This window comes from Solea senegalensis, linkage group LG1 (assembly GCF_019176455.1).
Source record: "Solea senegalensis isolate Sse05_10M linkage group LG1, IFAPA_SoseM_1, whole genome shotgun sequence".
In the NCBI taxonomy this organism is placed as follows: domain Eukaryota; kingdom Metazoa; phylum Chordata; class Actinopteri; order Pleuronectiformes; family Soleidae; genus Solea; species Solea senegalensis.
Window position 1 is genome coordinate 5,284,004 of NC_058021.1, and position 22,544 is coordinate 5,306,547.

Sequence of the window (22,544 nt, forward strand, 5' to 3'; positions counted from 1 at the left end):
GTTGTTTTACACCTTGAAGAATAAAACAAATAAAGCAGCAGAGGACTGTCACTGTCCCTTTCTGTCAATTTCCAGTCATTGAGCGACCCGAGCGCTGCGCGGCAGCACTGCACCTCCAAGGCTCTCTGGACCCTGGACACCCCCCCCACTCCTCCACCCGCCTCCTCCTCCTCCTCCACCACCACCACTCTCTCTTTCTCTCCCCATCAACCCCCACTCATCCCCGCTCAGCCTCGCGCAGCCCCTAACCACCCCACCTCCTCCCCTCCGCTCACCACCGCCACCACCTCCTCCACCACTGCCTGCCACCGTCTCTCAGCGATCCTACACCGGCTTCACTCCTCTCACTCATCGTCCCTCTCTCCGTGTTTCGGCAGAGGGGCTGCACGCGCGATTGCGCTATTGATAGCCACTTTACACGGTTTCTGTGGAAAGTCAGTCTCTCTCTCTCTCTCTCTCTGTCTCTCTCTCTCTCTCCCTCCCTCCTCCTCCTTCTCCTCTCTGGCTGCGCCTTTGGTAACCTAACAGGGAGGTGTTAACTACTTTTGCTTCCCGTTATCTCCGGTGCCGCTGCGCAGGAGCCAGAGGGGCCACTCACTCACTCATATTCCCACTCCGCACAAAAGTTTTCGGTTTGTTTGTGAGGATAAAAAAAAAAGGAATCCGGAAACCGGAGGAGTCGTCTACAGAAGGAGCGGATTCTTCCACGGCGATGTGAGTAACTCACTGTCTCCTTTCTTCTCCACATTGTTGTGCTTGTTGTTGTTGTTGTTGTTATGGTTTGAAGCTCATGTACAGTTTGTGCCTCTGCGCGCCACAGTCCGTCCACATCTGCTGCTGCTGCTGCTGTGGAAACTGATTTCACTAAACTTTCACGGGGGATCGCGCGCGCCTTGGTGGCAAAACGCGCTCCACGCGTGGAGGGGAGAGATAAAAAAAAAAAAACAAGGAAGAGGGGCCGAAGAAGTCACGGTATCATAATTGTGTGTGTCCGTTTGGACACGGGACTTTTACGCTTGCGCGCGTGAGTGAGTGAGTGAGTGCGTGCGTGTGCGTTCATATGTGTACAAGTCCCCGTGGTTGTGTGCGCGCACATCATGCGAGGATCCCCAAACAAGAAAGTGGCTTCTTGAAAACACTTTAACTGTGTGTGTGTGTGTGTGTGTGTCAATGACATTACGCACACATTAACACAATACACATGGCTTAGAATTACGCTGCGCATTCACTGTCTAACAAATTACAAATACTGTTTTTAATTGCTTTTAGACAAACTGGGATTTTCCTTCCGGTTTAGTGCATTGCTTCATTGATTTATATATATTTTAAAATATCTTAAAAACACATCATGTCTATTACTCCTGCACATATTTCCCCATCACCACCCAGCAAACCCTGAACAATGAAGTTTAGTCAGCAGGCCCAGTGTGAACTTTTTATTTTTAATGTTAAAAATGGGTTCTTTATTTGAAGACAGCAGGGGCTGCAGATTATATGGTTTATTTTTCAGTGAAATTACACAGTTTCTTGAGAACACAAAGGCGCTCATCATGCGGACATGTGGCTTTAACTGCCGCATATTGGCCAAGCGAGTTTGGCTCCAATAAAGCCTGTGGTGAGGCTGATTTTAATGCGTCACATAACACGGATACAAGATGCAGAAAAAGAACTCCTGCGCATTTATCTTAGCCATTAACTTTAATAAACCAATTAGGCCTTTAATCTGTGATTTTGAATCCACATATTTTACAATGTGAATGTGACACTTCACTCTACTTTTGGTGCATTTAATAAGGGAAAAAAAAACAAATCCCTCTCTCTCTCTCTGAAATGATCTCAGTTCCTCAAAAGGTTTGAATTTAAAATAGGAGACTCACTGCAACTTGCGCGTGCACGTACACTAGGCACATTAAGACACACACATATACATGCACAAGGGGCGAAACACAGTTGGGAAACACCTGTTAACTAGGGAGTCCCTATAATTTATATCCTCCCCCTAAATAAGCTGCAGCTCCCAGCAGCAGCCACAGGAAGTCCCCGGGGCCTTCCAGCTTAATGGCCGAGAGCAGTGAGCCGAAGTCGGCCACTCACCAGCGCCAGGTCTCGCTGCTGCTGCTGCTGCTGCGACTTACTGCTCTTTTCTTGTGAGAAAGTAAACAGTGTCGGTTTTTAACATATTTCTACTTTATTTTATAGCATGTTTGGTACTATTTTCCTCTTTTTTTGAAAGGACGTTTTATGGATATTCATTGTTTTTTGGAATTGATTCTTTCTACTTTAAAGTTAACGGTGCAGACGAATATAAATCGCGAACGAGACTGATTTTCTTTTTTAAAGAGTTTTACTGGACACGGATGCTTTTTAAAATGTTCGCACTAACTCGAACCAAGCTCTTTATGACGTTCCTTGTTTGCACACGTTGTTTTAATCACGTCTACGCCTGTTCCACATTGCATTATTGGAGACCAAAACCTCAACCCGAGGAAGCAGACAAGTGAACAGTCGCGCACGCGCTCGGACCCGCGCGCATTAATTGCAACAAAACCGCAACGCTGAGACGAGGGAATAATAATAATAATAATAATAATAATAATAATAATATTAATAATAATCATAAAAAATAGTAGTTTGGGAAAAATGCAGAAGATCCATTACAGGTCATTTCCAAAGTGAAAAGTCACTTCAAGAACCTGCGCGTTTGGAGCAAAGATGCACGCGCCCGGCGCGGGTGATTGAACTCACCGCAATGTGAAAATGTAATTATTATACCACGTTTTTTTTTAAGTGATCAAAGACTGCTTTAGATCTACTGATATCAACGCGATCGATCCTTTTAAATAGATTTTATCGATTGACAGATCAACGAGCTTTCACTCCTAATGACCTTTTTTCTGTTTCCAGTCAAACACATTAACGACCAATAATTATCTTTTAAATGTCTTCACTGAGGGAAAATTATACACAAACACCCTTTATTAACAGGATCATGTAGAGTCATGATGATTTATGTTCCAGGCTGTTTCTGGTGTGAGGGGTGTGAGAGAGATTTTATGTTTTTCTTTTTTAAATATTAAAACGAATTAATTTTTATAATCGTATTATAATCACCACTTTGTATAATACATATTATTCCAACTTCAGCATCACATCCCGTTCGCCTCTTCATTAAAACCAGTAAATACATTAATTTCATTTCGTTTCATTTAATAATGATGCATGTGATTTATAACATGTTAATGAGGCGTTAAGGTTGATTTCGTTTAGTGCAACTAATGGTAAATGTTATTTTTAAAGCATTTTTCATTATGAATGTATCTAATTTTATATATAATTTTATATATATCATAAGTTTGGGTTGGTTGTCTGTCATTGGGAGGCAGGTCTTTGTATCATTTCATCGTTTTCCGCTTCAGTTTTTTTTTATTCTTTTGAGAATGATTTATAGGCCGCCGCTCGTCATCGTGTGTCAGCGTGATTTAACTCTCTCATCCTCTGTCCGCGTCTATAAAAAAACTGACATTTGTTCAGAAATACGTTCACACGAAAGTAAGAAAAATAATAACAAGTCAAACATTGATGCCCGAGTTAGAAAATGGGACATTTTTTGACAGAAACGTTAAAGCAAATGACGTCTTCTGACTTTCATTTCAACCAAATGTAACATCCTCGTATGTAAATAAAGACAAAGACCACCAGTCGCCTTTTCAACTTATTTATCCATTTATTTATGTGTTCATTTAGGCCCCATTTTCCTCAAAGGAACACCCTTCACAGGCGCGCGCACAGGACACAAAACAAAAGTGTCCAGATTGGAGGAAAAAGTAGCAAAAGATGATTTATTCGTCAGCGTTTTCGATTCTTTAACACCCCGTCGCCGCCGCCACCACTGCTCTTTCTCTTCCTCTCAGTAGTCAGCTGTTATTGCTCACCATTGATCTGCCCTCACTGTCCTCCTCTGCGCTGCAGCGACAAGTGAACTAAAATTAATGTCCATTTCACACCTTCATCCTGGATCAATCGCCGCGAGGAGACGAGTACATTTAAATCTGCACCCGGCACACGAACACGATAAAAATAATAATAATAATAATTCACTTAATTCATTTATTCATTCATGGTTGATTATAATTAAGATTCATTATAATGTCACATGTGAGCTAAAATAATAAAATGTATGTATTTATTGATTGATTTATTGATTGATGACACTCGCCATGTTTTATTTAGCGGGGAGTCTCCTGCAGGGAACAGTTGTTGTTTTTTCTTTCAATATTTAGGGAAATTGGCTTAACTTTTTTTCGTAAAAAATCTTTTATATATTTTCTGTCAATTTCCAGAACAACTGAGCAGATTTAAACCGGATTTAAACCATAAATGCATTTTTTTTTTTATCCAGGCCTCTGAGGGCACTTCATATTTGGGGACACCGGTGCGTCATGCCGCGCGCGCATTAACCCTCCTCCCCACCCCCATGTTCGCATGACACTGATAGTAAATTAACCATGGATCGCTCAGTTGCGACTAGTTTGATGACCCCCCTCGGTCTATTAAGTCCTATCAATATGCACTAATTCCTCAGTCTTTATTAAAAGAAGCAGCTCCTTCTCCACTTCACACCCTCCCCTCCACATCTCCTCCCCCCTCCACGTGTTTTATCATTTTTGCCGTGTTAATAAACATTATACGCATTGAGAGCTAATTTGACATACAGGCTGTAATTGAAAAAAAAAAAAGAAAAAAAGCGCGCGTTGCCTGCAAATAACAAGTGTTTGAACACGCAGCAGCAGCAGCAGCAGTGGTGCGTCCTGCATCTCTAAAACTTATTGATTGTCTTATTAACTTGTTTGTTTATTATAACTTGCTATAATCACCGTGATTGCGCGTGAATTGTTCCGGATGCAGCGTTTTAATAGATGAATAGATGAATGAGGAGACATGTTTCCCACATCCCTGGAAATTGCAGCCTGTCCGCAACACACATTGTGTTTTAGAGCCATTTTTGATTGATTTGTCCAAAATGTAATACTCACAACTTTCCCATGTGACCATTTATCACGTCCACTTCTGACATTTTATTGTGTTTTTGCTGATTTTATAATTGTTTCTGTCAAGTAGACGATTCAACTATAAATGATTTCCTTTTTGTAAATGCAACAAAAACGAATGCACTGATTCAGGATTAAATTATAATTCCAAACAAACACTTAAAAAAACAGATTCTGCAGTGAATCTGTAGTTTATCCTCCTATGGCACAAAATGCATCCACACCCAATTATTCCTTTTATCGATGAAAGGAAAGGGGAGTAGCTCATGTCCAGTCATTTTCTATTGGAAGGAAATCACTCCATGGAGTAGAGATGCAACAGCGCTGTGTTTAATGGTCTGATTGCATTGGAGAAGGCAGCCACTGGTAATGCCGTTACAGGGGGAAATATCACTTGGAGATATCGGCAACAAGAGAAAGTCAAAGAATTAGCCGTAATGGGGATAGGGTGGTGTGTGGGGGTGTCGGATGTCAGATACTTTCTATTCTCCATATCGCTCTGTGTCTCTTACTCCTCTGTGTCTATATCGCCCTCCACACACACACACACACAACCTTTGCCGCCACCCGCCACATCATATCTCAGGTTTCCCCCCCATTCGTCAATTACACCATGAGCCGGATCACAAGCTCCCTGCTTGGAAAATAAGCTAATATGCTCACCTCCTCCTCTTCTCCTCTTCACACACACACACACACACACACACACACGCGCACACCTCCCCTGAAGACACTGTAGTTGCATTTGCGTCCATCGATTGCAGACCTGGCAGTATTTGTGTTTCCTACTTATCATTTTTCTCTGTGCAGCCAGTCGGGCATCCAACCAGGAGACGAGACTAATACAGGCCAGGGAGGCTGATCTCACCAGCCAGTGCACACACACACACACACACAATTATGTGCAAACGTCTTAGGCCACCACTCGCTCTGTTGTCGGTCTTGCTGATGCAAAATTAGGATTTTCAAGTCTGTCAAATTCCGTCATCTTTGGTATTTTGAACGCTCTGATGTGGCTGAAAGTTGGTTAAACTCGTACAGCATGTGTATGTGATGCTCAAACGTGTCTTCAGTGAAGCTGTTGTCGTCACAAAGGTGGACAAACGCAGGTTTTTACCAGTGACACTGATGAGAGTTCCATTTTAGAGCCAGGATCCTGCTAATGTTCAAGTATAATGTGAGCTCACACTAAACACTTAAGCCTGTGGAAGCCTTTGTTTCTGTTACATACATCATTTACTGTCCTTTCCGGTTGTATTTTAGTGAAGACATTGCGAGTACAATGATATATGGTTGTCATAGCTTTGTTAATCCACTGTTTTCTTGTATATCTGGACACGTATTCACACCGATTCAGTGCTTGACCACTTGATGATAAGTTAAATATTTAGTTTTTAGCCGACACCCTCGTGTCATAAAGCGTCTTCCGCTCTCTATCCGGCTCTGATCTTTGACCACCGTGAAGGTCAGAGCAGGTCATTCCCCCCTGCAGGCGTGAAATAACTCTCCTCTTGTTCCTAAATTTTCATTATTAACTCCACAATATAGACTTGTTACGGCACAAATTGTGCCTGGCGATACTTTCTTCCTTGTTAAAGTCAAACTAATTGGCTTGCACTTGCGTACAGCTCGTAGTACAAATCGTCCAGCCCAGTCAGCCAGCCAGCCGCCTGTCTCCCTGCCAGCCAGTTAGATTAGTGGCTGCTGTTGTACACGCACAGCACAGCAATAAAGAGTCATAATAGGGCGACTGGTGCCACACACTCAGTCACAGTCCTGCAGGGAAAGCAGAACGAGCTCAGCCACCTGTCGAGCAGCAATGAGACACCAATGTCATCAGTCAGGCCCGTGTCTTTTCTCTCTTTGCTCTTTTTCCTTTTTCTTTTTGAGTGCAAAACTCATATCGGAAAGTGTTATGATTTAAATATGAGGCATACAAGCACGCCGGCAGCTGCTGGATAAATATTCCCTCTGGTTTCCGGTTAACTTGCTGTCGCCGCACAAGACATGACCCTCATATCAATTACAAGAGAGATCAAACACGGGAACACGTTTTCTTTCACCTCGAATATCTTGTCATCAGTAATTTCACTTACTCCTCACGCTCTCATTCCTAATGCAAAAGTACAGTTGTGGCCTTTGATGCAGGCCAACGCTCGGAAGAACGATGTCTATTTAACTTTTCAGGAAAACAAAAAAAAAGAAGAAATAAAGGATGCTGAGATTTTTGATTTTCCCAGCGTTCCAAAAATACACTTTGGGGATTGAAATGCTCGAGTAGTGGAATTGTGTGCTTTTCCCATTTAGCCCACCGAACTGGGCCTCGCTTGTGCTGCCATGAATAGAAATCCCTGCCACAGGTCAAGGCCGACTTCCAGAATGATTTATTTTAGTCCACTTGCCATGGATCTGTCTGTGAGGACATAAAGGCTTGTTTGAGGAGTAAATCCTCTCATATGATGATAAGGAGAGAAGCATAACATTTTTCCTCATCTCCAGAAACACAAATGACGTGTCACGTCCTCGGCTAAGTAGCGCAAGTCCGTCCACAAAATATATTTGCCGTTTGTCGACTGCTGCAGAAAGCTTGTATTTTCACTTGCACAACCTTGTCCAATCCTTATTGATTTTGGTGCTGAATATTGTCCAAGTGTCATTATCCACCTCAGGATGATGTGTGTGCCTGTCTATTATTAAATCTTACTGTAATATTTTTATATTCTCTCCGCCTCCTGCTCGTGCATACATCCCCAGCAGCTGATGATTGAAGCAAATAACCTGCTTCCAGATTTTCACAGCAGAGAAGACAGAAGGTGGAAAAAAAAGGAGACAGTAGGCTAATATCAGATATTCAAAAAGATGTGTGGAAACAGTTTTTGGATCTTTGTGCTTGAAAAAGGGGGAAGGACAAAATAATATGAAAGAAAACAAGCTGAGGGAAGAGATAAATGGCTGTGATTCTTATTCACAAGGACATTTGAGCTTTGCCTCGTGGCCAGACATGAATGAGTAGATTTCAATAGTATTGACTGTTGCTTTGGACATCAGCAAACACACACACACACCTACTCCTGTGCAAGCTCAGTCTGGAATACAGAGTGGACTTGTCTGCAGGCCAGCTCCTGCTTTTTATACTAAATAACAGAAACACATATTAAAGGGCACAGTTTACTTTCTCTGTTTCCCTCGATATGTGTGTGTGACATCAGCAGACATTTAACACCTGACATACCTGTCTTCTGCTGGTCGATCTGTCTAACTGCATGCATATGTATATATATATATATATAGTTGAGTCTCAAAGCATTTTAAAGAAGGTTCTGTGAGTCTGCTACCAAAGTTATAGATCCTTATCCTTAGTTAGATTAATGCACCTATTAGTCGCCCTTATTCTTTTTAAAAAGTATATATATATTTTCTTGTTTTTTCAGTGGTTAAATTGTTCCATGGTGGAATCAAACACAATAGGACAGACATGCCAAGGCTTTCAGGGTAAACAAGTAGCGTCAGTAGAGGCAGTTAATTTTAAGTGGAGTTTCTGGACCTTTTGACTTGCACATTTTGTTCTCGTGAGAACTATTGTTTTTTTTCTCGCTCTCTTTTTCAAATATGACACTCATTTATTCCGTTTTTCTTTTTCTTTTTCTTTTTTTTTTTTAGCAAAATGAAGTTTTTGTTTCTCTAAAGTGTTTATCCAAATATGATCTGGAGTGTGAACGTGCGTGTGTTCAGCAGTGAGATGAGATGAATGACACTGCTTGGCATGTCTTGTAATAAAATGTTAAAGTGGCACTTTCACGCTTGTCAACAACCTCTAAATATACACACACACACACACACACACACACACACACACTCAGACAGGCCTGAGGTTCTGACTGCTTCCCTCTCTGCCTCCATGACAAATAAAAAAAGCCTTCAGCTGCTTTGCTTCCCACAGACACAGACAGGGACACACACACCAGTCACAGTCGACAGGACATTTTTATAACAAAAATTGGATTCTTCTCCGTTCCTCTTCAAAACTCGGCAGACACCCTGGAGAAGTGGATGTGACAAGTTTTGGTGACGTGTTGGAACAGCAAAAGCGTCGGCTGCGCGCTGAAAGCCTCCATGCAAGAAAAATATTTACTCTGACCAGTCAACAAAAAAGAGAGCTTCGGAAAGACGAGAGCTCTTTGTCACTTGTGTAGTTATTTGGATCCTGCCCCCCCCCTACACTTTTGTGATCCTGCCACTCAGATGCTGCTTTCCTCTCTGCAACACGTTATCAAAAAAGAAGTCCACGCTAACATTTGCATGATAGAAACTGAGAGGTTGATAAAAAAAATAATGCTTTTCAAAACTTCACTAGCTCGCTCTGTTGTTCAACACCTGGCTCTTGCGTGCACAGATTGTCTTATACAGAGGTTGATTGGACCGTAGGTGTGAATGTCTCTGAGTTCTGGTCCTGTGATGGACGTCCAGGGTGTCCCCTCTAGCAGCCTCGCGTCCCTCATGTGGTTGATAAACAACGGAAAGATATTTTTACATCCCCAACGCCACCATCAAAAATATTGCTCACTCATTTTTAAGCAAATAACAATCTCTTATTATCTTTAAACAACAATAATGTTCATGTACCAATTAGTTCACACTGGATCTGTGACTGCTCCTGCCTCTTTCCACCCCCCCCTCCCCAGAAAATGATGTTGAAGCACATTGTTGTTGACACCGCAATTTCACCGACATGGCGCAACATTGTCACTTAAAGTGCAGATTTGACGCGGGAAGCCCTCCTCGCTGTTTTGTGTTTAATATCGCACTGACAGGTGTATCATTCCTGCACACTGTAATCAAATTATGACAACGTCGGGCAAATGTTCCCCGGTGACATTTTCTATTATAAAATGCATATACCCAGTGTCAGGCGACGCGCGGGTGGTATCGCTAAGTGGCAAATGGGATTGTAAGTGGCACATATGGGTGTGAGTTACATGTAATTGGCCTTGTATATTGATGATATGCATAGGTGTTTGTGTCATGTGGAATGATGGTTGCAGTTTTAGAGGTGAGGTGGAAAGCATCACTGAGTTTTTGTCAATTTGTTGACAGTTCTATTAGTGTAATATTGCAGGTATATATATATGTATATATATTTTTATATATATATATATATATATATATATATATATACACATATATATATATATGTACATACATATGGGATATACACACTGACACACGTGGCCTTTAACATGAACAAATGTTGATGCAAAACACAAAAGTGTAACTTTTATATACAAACAAAATTCCCAGACAACTCTCTCTCTCTCTCCCTTTTATGATGAGAGGGCGCAAAGAAGCACCCGCAAAGTTCCATAAAGGAATTCTTCTGCTCAAAAACTTGGAACAGTTTGATGGTATTCCCATTTTCTTGTCCCCGCCCACCCCTGCGCTGCTGCTGCTGCTGCATACGCACAAACGCTCCCTCAGTCAGGTCTGATCGTATTCGAGCAAACCGTTAGAGACTGCGGGTTTAATATGAACAAGTGTGGTTGCGAAACATAAAAGTGCAAGCCCCATCACAGCTTGCCCTCGCCTCTCCTCGATCCGCCGGCCTCTTATTGGATTGGCTGGTCACGTTGGCAGCCCTTCCCTCTCACCGGCCCACACGGCCTGCTGGGTAATGATAATAAAATTGAAATATCCTGGTACTTATCAGTGTATTACCTCCCAATCAACACCTCAGACTCACGCCTACTGTAGAGGTTATACGGGAGAAAGCGTGATCTGATCTACAGAGCGAATATAGAGAGAGAGAGAGAGAGACGACACTGCCTGAGACGGAGGGGGAGCAAACATGCAGAGGAGGAGGGAGGGGGAGGGGGAAAAAGTAGTTTTTATATAAAAATAGTTTTGTTATGACTGCATTTTCAAGGTGCTATTTCCAGGTGGAGAGGAGTGGGTGAAAAGGGAAAGGAGGTGGTGGTGGAGGAGGAGGAGGAGGAATAGGGGGCATGTAATGTGACTCTGTGGCATCCGTCCAGACCAGAAGCGTGTTAATGTAAGCCGTTCTCAACACTCCACACTACTGTACATTTGCGGTAATGTAAAACATCTCACATCTCCCCCATCTCTGTGTGTCTGGGCCCTGTCCTCTCGCCTCCTCTCCTGTGGCAGTTGTTTTTGTGTGTGTGTGTGTGTGTGTGTGTCTTTGTGTGGGAGGTGAGGGAGCGTGCCAAAGTCGAGATCAGGTTTGGAAATTGATTTGAATGAGTGTTGTGGACAGCTGATAGCTATAAAAGATTTTCTCCTTTCATTTCCCAGGGAGTTTCTCTTTTGATGTTGGCGAGCAGTCAACACAGCTTTGAATCTCGTCAAAAGAGCAGGCAGCGCTGCGACTTATTACTGTGAAAGTTTGTCATTGTTGCATGTTTATGACTTTGTGTTTGACCTTTTTGCCATACGGGTGTTTGTGAATGTGTTTAAGTTAAATTAAATTACGGAGAAAATGAAATTTAAAATTGATCAGATTATAAAACTATTAACATTTAATCAGACACCTGATTTTCTTATCATGAGCGGCAATCACATATGTAATACATGCACATCTTTGCCTGCCCCGGATTCTTAACATATGGGCTATTTAACTTGTCAACCACCTTCAGATTGCCCTTTGGGGATAAGAATCTCTGAAATGTTATTTTGTCGTTTCATCGGCTGCCTCTTTGCGATTCCTCTGATCGACCAATCGCACACTCTGATCTAATCCCCCGGAGGGGAGATTCTAGTCTTTTGCTACGGATGCTGCAGGGTCATGAGGTCAAGTACGGCTAATTTATTCACTCAGTCAGATTTCCTCTGGCTCGTGGATGGCAGATGGAGAGGTCTGATATGATATCACCCATCTGAATCACCCAAGGGAGAAGAGGGAGGCAGAGATGAAGCAGGGAGGGCGATGGAGGGATGAGAGAAGAGGGAGAGATTGACGGGAGAGCTGTAAAGAGAAAGGAAGAACAGATAGTAAAATTGGGAAATTAAAAGTGGTTAGATGGAGTGATAGGAAAGAGTGGGTAACATAGCCTGCAAGAGGATGGCGTATGTTCACCCTACCGAGTCGAGTGTTGAGCTGAACATTGAGCCACACAGCCCTTTTATCAGATGTGTGTGTGTGTGTGTGTGTGTGTGTGTGCGCGTGTGCGCCCTTATCTTATGACAAGTGGTTCTGGTCCAATAACATCCTGGGAGATGGTAGGAATAAGCGGCTTAGACCTAGACGGAGAGGACGGAGGAGGGGGAAAAAAAAGATAGCTAGCACTAGAGAGATGAGAAGAGGAGATGGCGATGGAGAGAAGATGAAGAAGAGGAGTCGATGGGACAGATTAGGCCTGGTGAAGGACAGGGAGGAGACATTTGGAAAGATGTGAGACATGCACAGTAGGTTAGTAGAGATAAAAAATGATTTGGAAAGTGTGGAGATTGTTTTCCTTTGTTTTAAGAGAAGAGGAGGAATAAAAAGTTTGGAATAGTTATTGGCTTTTTGTCAAAGGACGGGGATTTACAGGATTTGATCAACAGTGACACTTGTTCCCCAAGAGATTTTGAGTTTGTGGCTTTAACAACACTGTCCGCCTAAGAACAGTCTGTCCCCGAAGACTTTGACTTAAACTCTTGCTTCTTCACTAAAATATTTCATTTAAGCTCCACTCCTGTCCTGGACATGAACTATGTCTCGTGTCTCTGAAAGTAACCATCATTAAGAGAGATAGTGTGGTCTATGAATGGCTGAAATGTCTGAAGACATCCCCGAATGGTAACGGTCAAAGTGCAAGTCTTTTTAAATGATGTTTCAATATCTTTACAGAAGATTACGCTGCACTATCTTGTTAACGTGGGAGAACATGTGACACAGCTCTGAAATCTAATTCTTTTTTTGTTTTATATCTCTTTAGTTTGGAGACCACATGAAGATGAGGAACCAGCTTTGATGTCCACCCTCCCCGGACTCCTCTGCTTCTGCAACACTTCCAACAAACTCTTCAACAAGGGAGGCCTTTATCTCTTCTCCCCCTGGAGGAAAAACCTCAACTTGAAAGTTAATTGTATTTATCAATAGAATCTGGTCCGAAGTGTGACGTCTTTAAAGGACTGGACAAACCCAGTGGCTCCTACCTGGCTTGGAATGATTTGGAGTGAATTTGACTGGAGACAGATTAACTCTCTTTAGTTCCACTGAAGAGAATGAACTGAATACAAGTTAAGCTGAAGTGACATTGACGGACACTCCGTAATTTCCTCAAGAATACTCTTGTTTCCTATGAAAGGCTCTTTTCTGAGCCCCTTTCTCAAAAAACCCAAATACTGAACTCTCAAACCAGATTCCCTCACTTCCTCTGACCCTTTCCAAAGGTCTTGGACATTGTCTCCAATTTCACTCAGGAGGAATCATCTCCTCCCAAATCTCTTACCACGTCCTTCTTTTGTGCAGACATGGACCTTCACAGGGCAGCCTTCAAAATGGAGAGCTCCTCCTACTTACCCAATCCCTTGGCCTCACCAGCCCTAATGGTGCTGGCCTCCACAGCTGAAGCCTCCCGCGACGCTTCTATTCCCTGCCAGCAGCCGCGTCCTTTTGGCGTTCCAGTTTCTGTAGAAAAAGACGTCCATTTGCCATTTAACAATGGTTCTTACACGTTTGCGTCGATGTACCACCGTCAAGGTGCAGTGCCGCCAGGATTCCCCAACAGAGACTTCCCTCCATCTCTCCTCCATCTCCACCATCAGTTTGCCCCACCCAACCTGGACTGCTCACCAATCAGCATGCTGAATCACAGCGGTGTTGGCGCCTTCAGACCTTTTGCCTCGCCCCCGGACGATCGCGATGGTGTACCGGGCGGGTATCAGTCTGCTTTCACCCCAGCCAAGCGCCTCAAAGGCTGCTTGGATCCAGATGCTTCACCTCATCTGCGGTATTCTGATGCAGAGGGAAAAGAGTACGACTTTGGGGGTGGTCAGATTCCTCCAGGAAGTTCACCCAGCAGCGCACTGAAGGCGGTGGAGGACAGCGGGAAAAAGATCTTCGCCGTGTCAGGCCTCCTGTCTGACAGAGAGACGTCCTCCAGCCCAGAGGATCGCATTGAACGCTGTAAGTAGTAATTTATGATAGTTCTTTATCACAATCACACTATAACATCAGTGAACTATGCTTGATGATGACAAATCATAAGAAGAACCCAAATACATGAGTAGAAACGTTGCTTTAAAGCAGGGATCTCAAACTCAAATGACCCGGGGCGTCACTGAGCATCTAGTCTGGTCAGTCAGATCAAGGGTCGGCGATATGATCTTAAATAAAAAAATGTTTTGAAATGGAACAACATCTACCTCGTAAAAAACATACAGATATAACTCATTGTAAGTTGATATTATGTGGAGGGCCAAACGAAATCTATTGGAGGTCCACAGTTGGCCCACGAGCCACACTTTTGAGATCTTTGCTTAGAAGTCACTGCATGGTTTGACGAGTATGACAATGAGGTGTGTTTTGGTCAGTCAACATACCCACTTATTTAGACAAAACCACATTATTGTTGTGAAAGTTTCCCAAAGTACAGATACAAATCAGCCGCAATATTAAAATAATATGATATACAACATCATGGGAAAGTAAAGCGACCACACATCACGTCTTTTGTCCACAAGGACATTATCCATTTCCTTGTAGGTTTCCTTGCAAGGTTTATACTGATCAGTGGAACCAACTCAATGGACACCAGCGTTGTGCTTTCACAGTGTTACGATCAAACCACAGTTCAGCAAAACTTAAACCACCATATTTCTTTTGGAGCGATTTACAGGCAAGTGCGATAATTACATTTGTAAACACGACATATGCACAAAAACACACAGAGTCAAATCATATTCAGCCTCTCAAATTAAAAACCCAAAGTACAACCATAGCTGCAATTTGTAAAATGATGCATATCTCCACACAGCAAGCACTACACACGCCAGTAAACAATCCCATCCAGTATGTTCTCTTGTCATCATTTCCCCTGGATCTCCCCATCCTTGTTTCACAAGCCCACAAGCTCCGCTAGTCACATTAACATTCGCCAGTGGAAAGATGCCATTTGGCCTTCACGCGCTGGGAATGTGATTAGTGTGTGTGTGTGTGTGTGTATATGAATGACGGTTCAGAGACCGGCCATGCTCTTTGCCATCAGCATTCATCATAGCTCTACGCTGGCAGCCCCGTTGCCAATAGATTTACCCACATACCAAAACCTTGGCACAGCATGCGTGTGTGTGTGTGAGAGAGAGGGGGAGGGAGGGTGGGGGTGGGGGGAGAGGAGCTGTGATAGAGCCAAGCACAAACACACAAGCATGCGCAAATACACAAAACACACAAACATCTCCTACACATGTCAACAAGCCCCATTGGATGTTGGTGACAACTTTGGAGATTTGTAGACATGGAGACGCATTCATAGTGTGGAAGCAAGAAACACAAGTCTTTCTCATCAGTTTTCACTCTCTATCTATCTATCCATCTATCTATACATCTATCTATCTATACATCTATCTATCTATCTATACATTTATCTATCTATCTATCTATCTATATATACATCTATCTATCTATCTATACATCTATCTATCTATACATCTATCTATATATCTATCTATACATCTATACATCTATCTATACATCTATCTATCTATCTATACTATCTATCTCTATATCTATATATCTATCTATACATCTATACATCTATCTATACATCTATACATCTATCTATATATCTATCTATACATCTATACATCTATCTATATATCTATCTATACATCTATACATCTATCTATCTATACATCTATACATCTATCTATCTATACATCTCTCTATCTATCTATCTATCTATCTATCTATCTGTCTATCTGTCTATCTATACATACATCTATCTATACATCTATACATAAATATATATAAATAAATAAATAAATATACATATGTATATATATATGTATGTATATGTATTTATTTTTGATCTTGACTCTTCCATCATCGTCTTTGAGTGTGTGTGTGTGTGTGTGTGTGTGTGTGTGTGTGTGTGTGTGTGTGTGTGGGTGTGTGTGTGTGTGTGAGTGAGTGTGTGTGTGTGTGTGTGTGTGTGTGTGTGAGTGATGCTTCCTTGATGGAACACATGAGAGACAGAGGCGACGACCTGAGACTGATCCGATAAAAAGACCACCGCAGGAGAGGCAGAGAGGGCGAGAAAGAGAGGGATGAAATTGGGAAAATGACACCCACCCGGTGGATGGCTGGTTGGCGTGTGTGTGTGTGTGTGTGTGTGTGAGGGGGGGGATAAGAAAGAGGAAGAAAGATATCAAAGAGCACACAAACTGAGAGAGGAAAAGAGACAAGAACAAAGCAAGAAAGAAAAAGAAAGACTTGGAACTCTGCTGTGGAACAGGGAATCATTTTTAGAAACAGGAGGCTGCTGATTTAACTTCAAATCCAGACCTTTTTCATGAGCACTTTAATGTGCTGTGTTTATAAAAGCACAGGTACTGGTTCAGATACAATCTCAACAGTCGAGATGGGAATAGCAGGATGACTTAGGAACTCTAATGGTAATATCATGATAAAGTCATTCTGCTTTCACCACTATTTTCCAAGTCGATCGTCTAAAAATACCACATGATATTTGTCCGTCTGAGGACAACAAAATACCCTGAAAAAGAAAAAAATACCCAGCACTGTTGACTAAACAACAAGAGAAAAAAGATTTATAGGCAGAAACTGAATACAAGACCCATAAGTGTGTTTACAAAAGTGTAGAACTGCTTCAAATAAACAAAATATACAAAGTATTAGCCTTTTATGATCTTTAGATAAATCTCTACAAAGGAGATGACTTTTATCTTTAAGTAATAATGCTGGTAAACCAAATTGGCAGTTATATCATATTTATTTTTTCTTAAAGTTAAGTATCATTATTATCATATCTGATGAGTGGAGACGTCAATGCGTTATGTATGGAGTGTGTATGTGTGCCATATGTGGCACATTCATGCAGCACCAAGACTGAGACCAGGAATAGAAGAGTAAATGGGTACAGGGCGCTCCTGTGCTGTCTTTTGGAACAGCTGAATCTGTATCTAATCAGGTTAAATCTTTGCACAAGTAGCCTCCACCTCTACCATAGGCTTCTAATGCAATTGGATGTGCAGAGGCACTGCTTACTGAAAAGAATTATGGGTTCTCCTTCACTGGTTTTGGCTGTCCACTGGAGGCGTAAAGAACAAACAACACTTTGGTACGATCCCATGAGGACAGTGCTCTCACTGCTTCACACACACACACACACACACACACAGTGGTTAACTGGCAGTCTTTGTGCTGCTTCACACATACAGCAGCAGCCTCACAGTAAAGAAGTTTTTAATGACCTTTGGATCAAACACAGATTCTTTAATAAAATCTTGAATATTTTTTGGACATGTTTGTGATCTGATGGCAAACAAAATGATTATGTTTTACAGACGAACAGAGTTTGCCGTTGTTGCCTCTATAGACTGTGCACTTGAAGTTATTAGGAGCAGCACATCATTGTAGATATTAGCCTCACTTATGAACTTTGAACGCTGCCATTAACACCTTATCTACCTTATCTACTGTATGTTGACATTATTTATATGGACCCGCTTTATAGCTGCCAGTAAACACACTCCTATCTCTCTTCTAAATGACTGACACCGAACTGGTTATAAAGTAGTGTTCATAATTCACTTTATAGTTTACACTTTTAAGCTGAACCGTCTATTTTACAACTGACACTGAAAACAGTTACGCTTTCGACGTAGAATGCGATGAACGTGATGGACGGTTTATCACATCCACGTCACTGAATTTGAAAAATGTGACACGGATCCTCAACACTTTCACTTGCCCTGTATCCATTACCACCTGGAATTTATCCAATCACCTGTCAAGAAGGTTAATCCCTTATGTGATGGTGAAAAAGATGATATTAGAAAACCTACAACCCAAACTTCCCTGCCACTGAATTCTGTCAAACTCACTGCCTGTCACTCCAGGCAACAGCGGCCTCCTCTCTGCCAAAGCCTCTCAAATCCCTGCGCTGCACCGACAGGCACGTCGGCTGTTAACAAAACCTGCTAACCTGTCAGCCACTAAACCTGTGCATAAAGGCCCCATCATGCCTTAAGAGAACGTATACGCGTGTCATATTATCGTAAAAAGCCATTACCATTAACTGCGTTCACACTAAGGTTTTAGCAAAGGGGGGATATGAGGGTTTTTGTGCGTACGATCAGAGAGAGAATGAAATGTGTGATTGGAATTAATGGGAATGTTGACAAATGAAACAATCCGCCCTCGAGCTGCACTTTGGTTTGTTTGTAGAGGGGATTTGATGTTTTGGAGCGACTTGAGGGTTTGTGTGTGTGTGAATGCCTCAGTAGCATCGCTCCATAATTTTTCCATCCCTCCTTCACTCCCCCCTCCCTCTGTGTGTGTGTGTGTGTGTGTGTGCGTCTCCCAACCTCAGTGTGTGACAGCTAGTGTGTTTACATTCTGTAGTAAGTTTGCTTTCATTCACTGCGGTCTCCACATTTACAAGGCTGAGACCTTCACTGCTTTCTTTCTTTCTTACAAAAGAAAGTACAATATTAAAAATAAGTTATTTTGAAGACAAATGCACATTTGACAAAATAAAAAAGGGAAAGAAAGACGACAAAAATTCTTTGACCACAGAGCAAAGGGAAGGAATGTACAGTATACAGATGGCGGGAAAAGGAGGGGTGAGATAAAAGAAAGGATGAAAGCAATAATAAAAAAAAAGGTTTGTGGGAAGGAATGAGGGAAGGAAAGAGGGAGGATGATGAGCTGAAATGCAGATCCCATCTGTAGTACTGAAATAAAAGCAGGAGAATTCTTCAGAGAGTGCATCACAGACAGGTACATAGTCATAATATCCACATTTACAGACCTTACTTTAGGAGGCTTTTAGTTAAACAGCGCTGATACAGTGTGCGTCTTTGGACACACAGTGTAGCAGTTTTAATGTTTAACCGAGTGCATCATCCACAGCTGTAAAAACACACAGCCAGAGGCCTCCGCTGCCTTTCTTCTATACTCTTTTGTACTTCTTTACACTTTGTTTATCTTTATCTTCTTTTCTTTTCTTGAGCAAATGCCGTGTGTGTGTTGTTTCTTTCCTTGGGCCGAGTAGCACACATCGGGGCAGATAAAATAAATAAATAAATAAATACATCAAATGAAAGAAAAATAAGCAGGGTAAAAATAGTTCCTGCACAGCCAGTACTGACGGCAGTGGTTGTTTTGAGTTGTTTTCTGTTTCCATCTTTAGCGCGCCACAGTCGTCAGTCAGTGCATTTTCAAGATGTTAGATTTTTTTTTTATTACTCTATTAGTCCGACAAACACACCAACAAAAATCAAATGTTCCCACTTTGCTCGTCCTCTACAGTTCTCATTGAAGATACAAGAGGAAGCTGTTTTCACAGACAATGGCGACTACAACAGCACTGAAGTTTATTGTTTTGAACATATAGGATGAGTTTTATTGGTAAAACGACATGTCTATGACATCATAGCTTTATATATATATATATATGTATGTACAGTATATACATACATATACATATATGTTTGTATTTCTACCTTTATTTATTTTTAAACAATATTTTTCCATATTTCCATCATGTAAGTAAGAGGTTAAAAAAAAAACCCAAGGATACTGAAACGCTCATCCCTCTCCCCGTCCTCACAGAAATATGCCCTCCTTCGCCTCCCTCCTCTCCTCTCCTCTCCCTCCCTCCCTCCCTCCCACCACCTCCATCTCTGCCTGTCACGGTCTAGTGGCAGGGTTAAGTTAAGTAAGAGTGTTCTAATAATTAGGACTGGGACTCGTCCGCCTTCCCGTGTGTGTGTGTGTGTGTGTGTGTGTGTGTGTGTGTGTGTCTTCCTGTCAGTGCTTAGCCAGATGTTAAAAGGCTTGTCCCTCTCATGTTGCCTCCCTGTCAGTCTCCACCGTGTGCCACACACACACATATCAGTGACTGTGCTACTTGTGGTGGCTTTGTTTACCCCCCAGTGTGTGCCCCCTCTGCCCTTCTGGCAGCTCCCCCAGGGTGAGGAGTGTGTGCCGTGTGTTTTCCTGTCAATACTACTCTCCACTTATCTGATCACCATCAATATTCTGCACGTATATTGCCTTATTGATAGCGAATGTCATCGCTTTATTGTGACTTGTAAAGACTCTTTATTTAATGAAACTCTAAATGGAAATGTTCTCCTTCTGTGTGTGGTTTTTTTAAGTCTTTGCTTTGCCCTCCTTTAGTCTCACACTGGGTGGTAACTGGAAGCAAGTAGCTGTGTGTGTGTGTGTGTGTGTGTGTGTGTGTGTGTGTGTGTGTGTGTGTGTGTGCACTGGTGTGAATCTTGTGGCCATTGTTGCAATGCAGCGCAGATCAAGGATTAGTCGCTTCCTGTCGAGCCTTTTGTCAGTCCAGCCACTCCATTTGGACACAGATGTGTGTGTGTGTGTGTGTGTGTGTGTGTGTGTGTGTGTGTGTGTGTGTGTCAGATAGCTCTCCCCAATGAGCCACAGGAGCTGGTGTACAGCAAATGAAGGGAGGAGAGGATGAGATGAGAGGATTCCCTCTGTGACACCCCACACAAACTATTTTTCAGCCTGAAATGTAATTTCCATCCCATTTTCACTTGTGAAAAGATGATTTTACTTGTGAATGAGTGAACACACCTGCTAATCCCTGTCCTCATATTCCCACTGCTGTTCTATTAGACTCGCGAAACATACAAGCGACAAAGAAAACGCTTAAAGAACTTAAATAAATGGCTTCCATTGGTAACACCCTAATAAACTGCTTTGAAGTATTAGCACAAACAAACCCAAGCATCCCCTTTTCTTTCCTTCTCCCTCAGACACACACACACACACACACACACACACACACACACACACACACAGAGTCAGGTCCGGTGTGTCCAGGGTTTCAGAATTCCACTTTTGTTCCCTTGGTGATGTCAGCTTTGGCCAATAAAAATGCAGCGTTAAAACTCCACTGAGCCTCGTGCAACTTCGGCACACCTGGCAACACAGCACACACATTTTGCTTTTACACACACACACACACGCACGCACGCACACACACTAGCCCCGAACCTAAATCTGCACTTGTCTGTTTTTGTGTTACAGCTGGTGCAGATTATTTGACCTCAGATGCTGCGCCACATATGATCACCAAATGAGTGAACGTGCTTCGGTTTAAATGATTTAAAAAGATTCTTTACTCTGCAGTCTCCCTCTCCTCTCCTCTCCTCTCCCTCTCCTCTCCTCTCCTCAGTAATCTAATCTGTAGCCAGTTTGTGGATGCAGTCTAGTGTGACAGACCCCACCCACCCTCTGCTTTTGTCACTTTCACTCACTCACTCACACACACACACACACACACAGCGGGCTCTTTTCCAAGAAAAGACCACTTGCTTGGCAGAGGGGGCAGCAACACCCCCCAGTCCTGGTCACACCTTCTTTAATATTGAATTATTCATCAAATCTCATTGGTTGCTGCTGATGGTGGCCATGATGCAAGCCAACCGTTTGCGTATCTGTGCGTGAGGAGGGGGTGTAACCGGTTCGAGACCATTAGCTGTTCATGATGCTCTGTCGTTTCTGCCTCGGACGCCTCGCGTTGATGTTTTTAATCACCGAAACTACTGGCACCTGTAGCTTTTCAGGAAGTGAAAGACCTTATTTTAAAAGGAGTAAGGATGTTAGAACTATTTTTTTATCCTTCCCTTGAAGTTGAAAGTGGCGGCTCACGATCACCTGTATCGTTCCATGTCTTTTGACTTTTTTCCTCTTTGGTTTTAAAAGTTTTTGCCCACTAAAGAGAAGGCGAGGCAGAGAATCTGCTGCAAAAGTCCCCCAAGAAAGGTGAACTAAATCAATAATGGGGTGTTTTATATGCATGCCAGTGCGTGTGTGCACATACTTCTATGATTTGCATGCACCAGAATCTATACCATTCAATAGTGCACTGTGGTAGCTACAGAGACCTAAAGGTCTCACATAAATCTGTGTCCTGTTTTCTTACTTTATCTCCTTTTCATATAAAATCATTGAAAATCTGCTCAATCAATTCCCTGTCTTATATTTGGTAAAGGTGCTTCAGCGTCAAATATAACAGCGCACATCCCTCCGATGACATGTTCACATTTATCTCCACAAATGCCCCCGTTTTGCACGAGTGTGAAATCGCAGTCATGCCATTTGCTGCGTTAAAGGCATAAACAGTCCACGGTCACGGATTTGCCTGCACTTAGAGAAAGAAGAGTGTGTCCATGTTTGCGCATTGGGTGCGTGTTCGGTATCTCGAGCGCCTTCCACGGCACTTCACGTTGACCCCGTGCTGCTGCTGCATATCTAAAAGGCATTAGAAGGAT

The 22,544-nt window shown here is 42.5% G+C and overlaps 1 protein-coding gene across 4 annotated transcripts in view; it reads left to right on the forward strand.

Annotated features, from left to right (window-relative positions):
• The first annotated feature begins 323 nt into the window (after positions 1-323).
• rnf220a (ring finger protein 220a) overlaps positions 324-22,544 on the forward strand; it is a 150,728-nt gene continuing 128,507 nt past the window's right edge. Inside the window, exons 1-2 of one of the 4 annotated variants that reach the window (XM_044023544.1) lie at positions 324-714; positions 12,983-14,175. In XM_044023544.1, coding sequence (XP_043879479.1) covers positions 13,521-14,175 — 655 coding nt within the window. In that variant the 5' untranslated portion in view covers positions 324-714; positions 12,983-13,520. The remainder of the gene's footprint in view (positions 715-12,982; positions 14,176-22,544) is intronic. The other 3 variants (XM_044023538.1, XM_044023559.1, XM_044023551.1) reach the window with 3 other exon arrangements.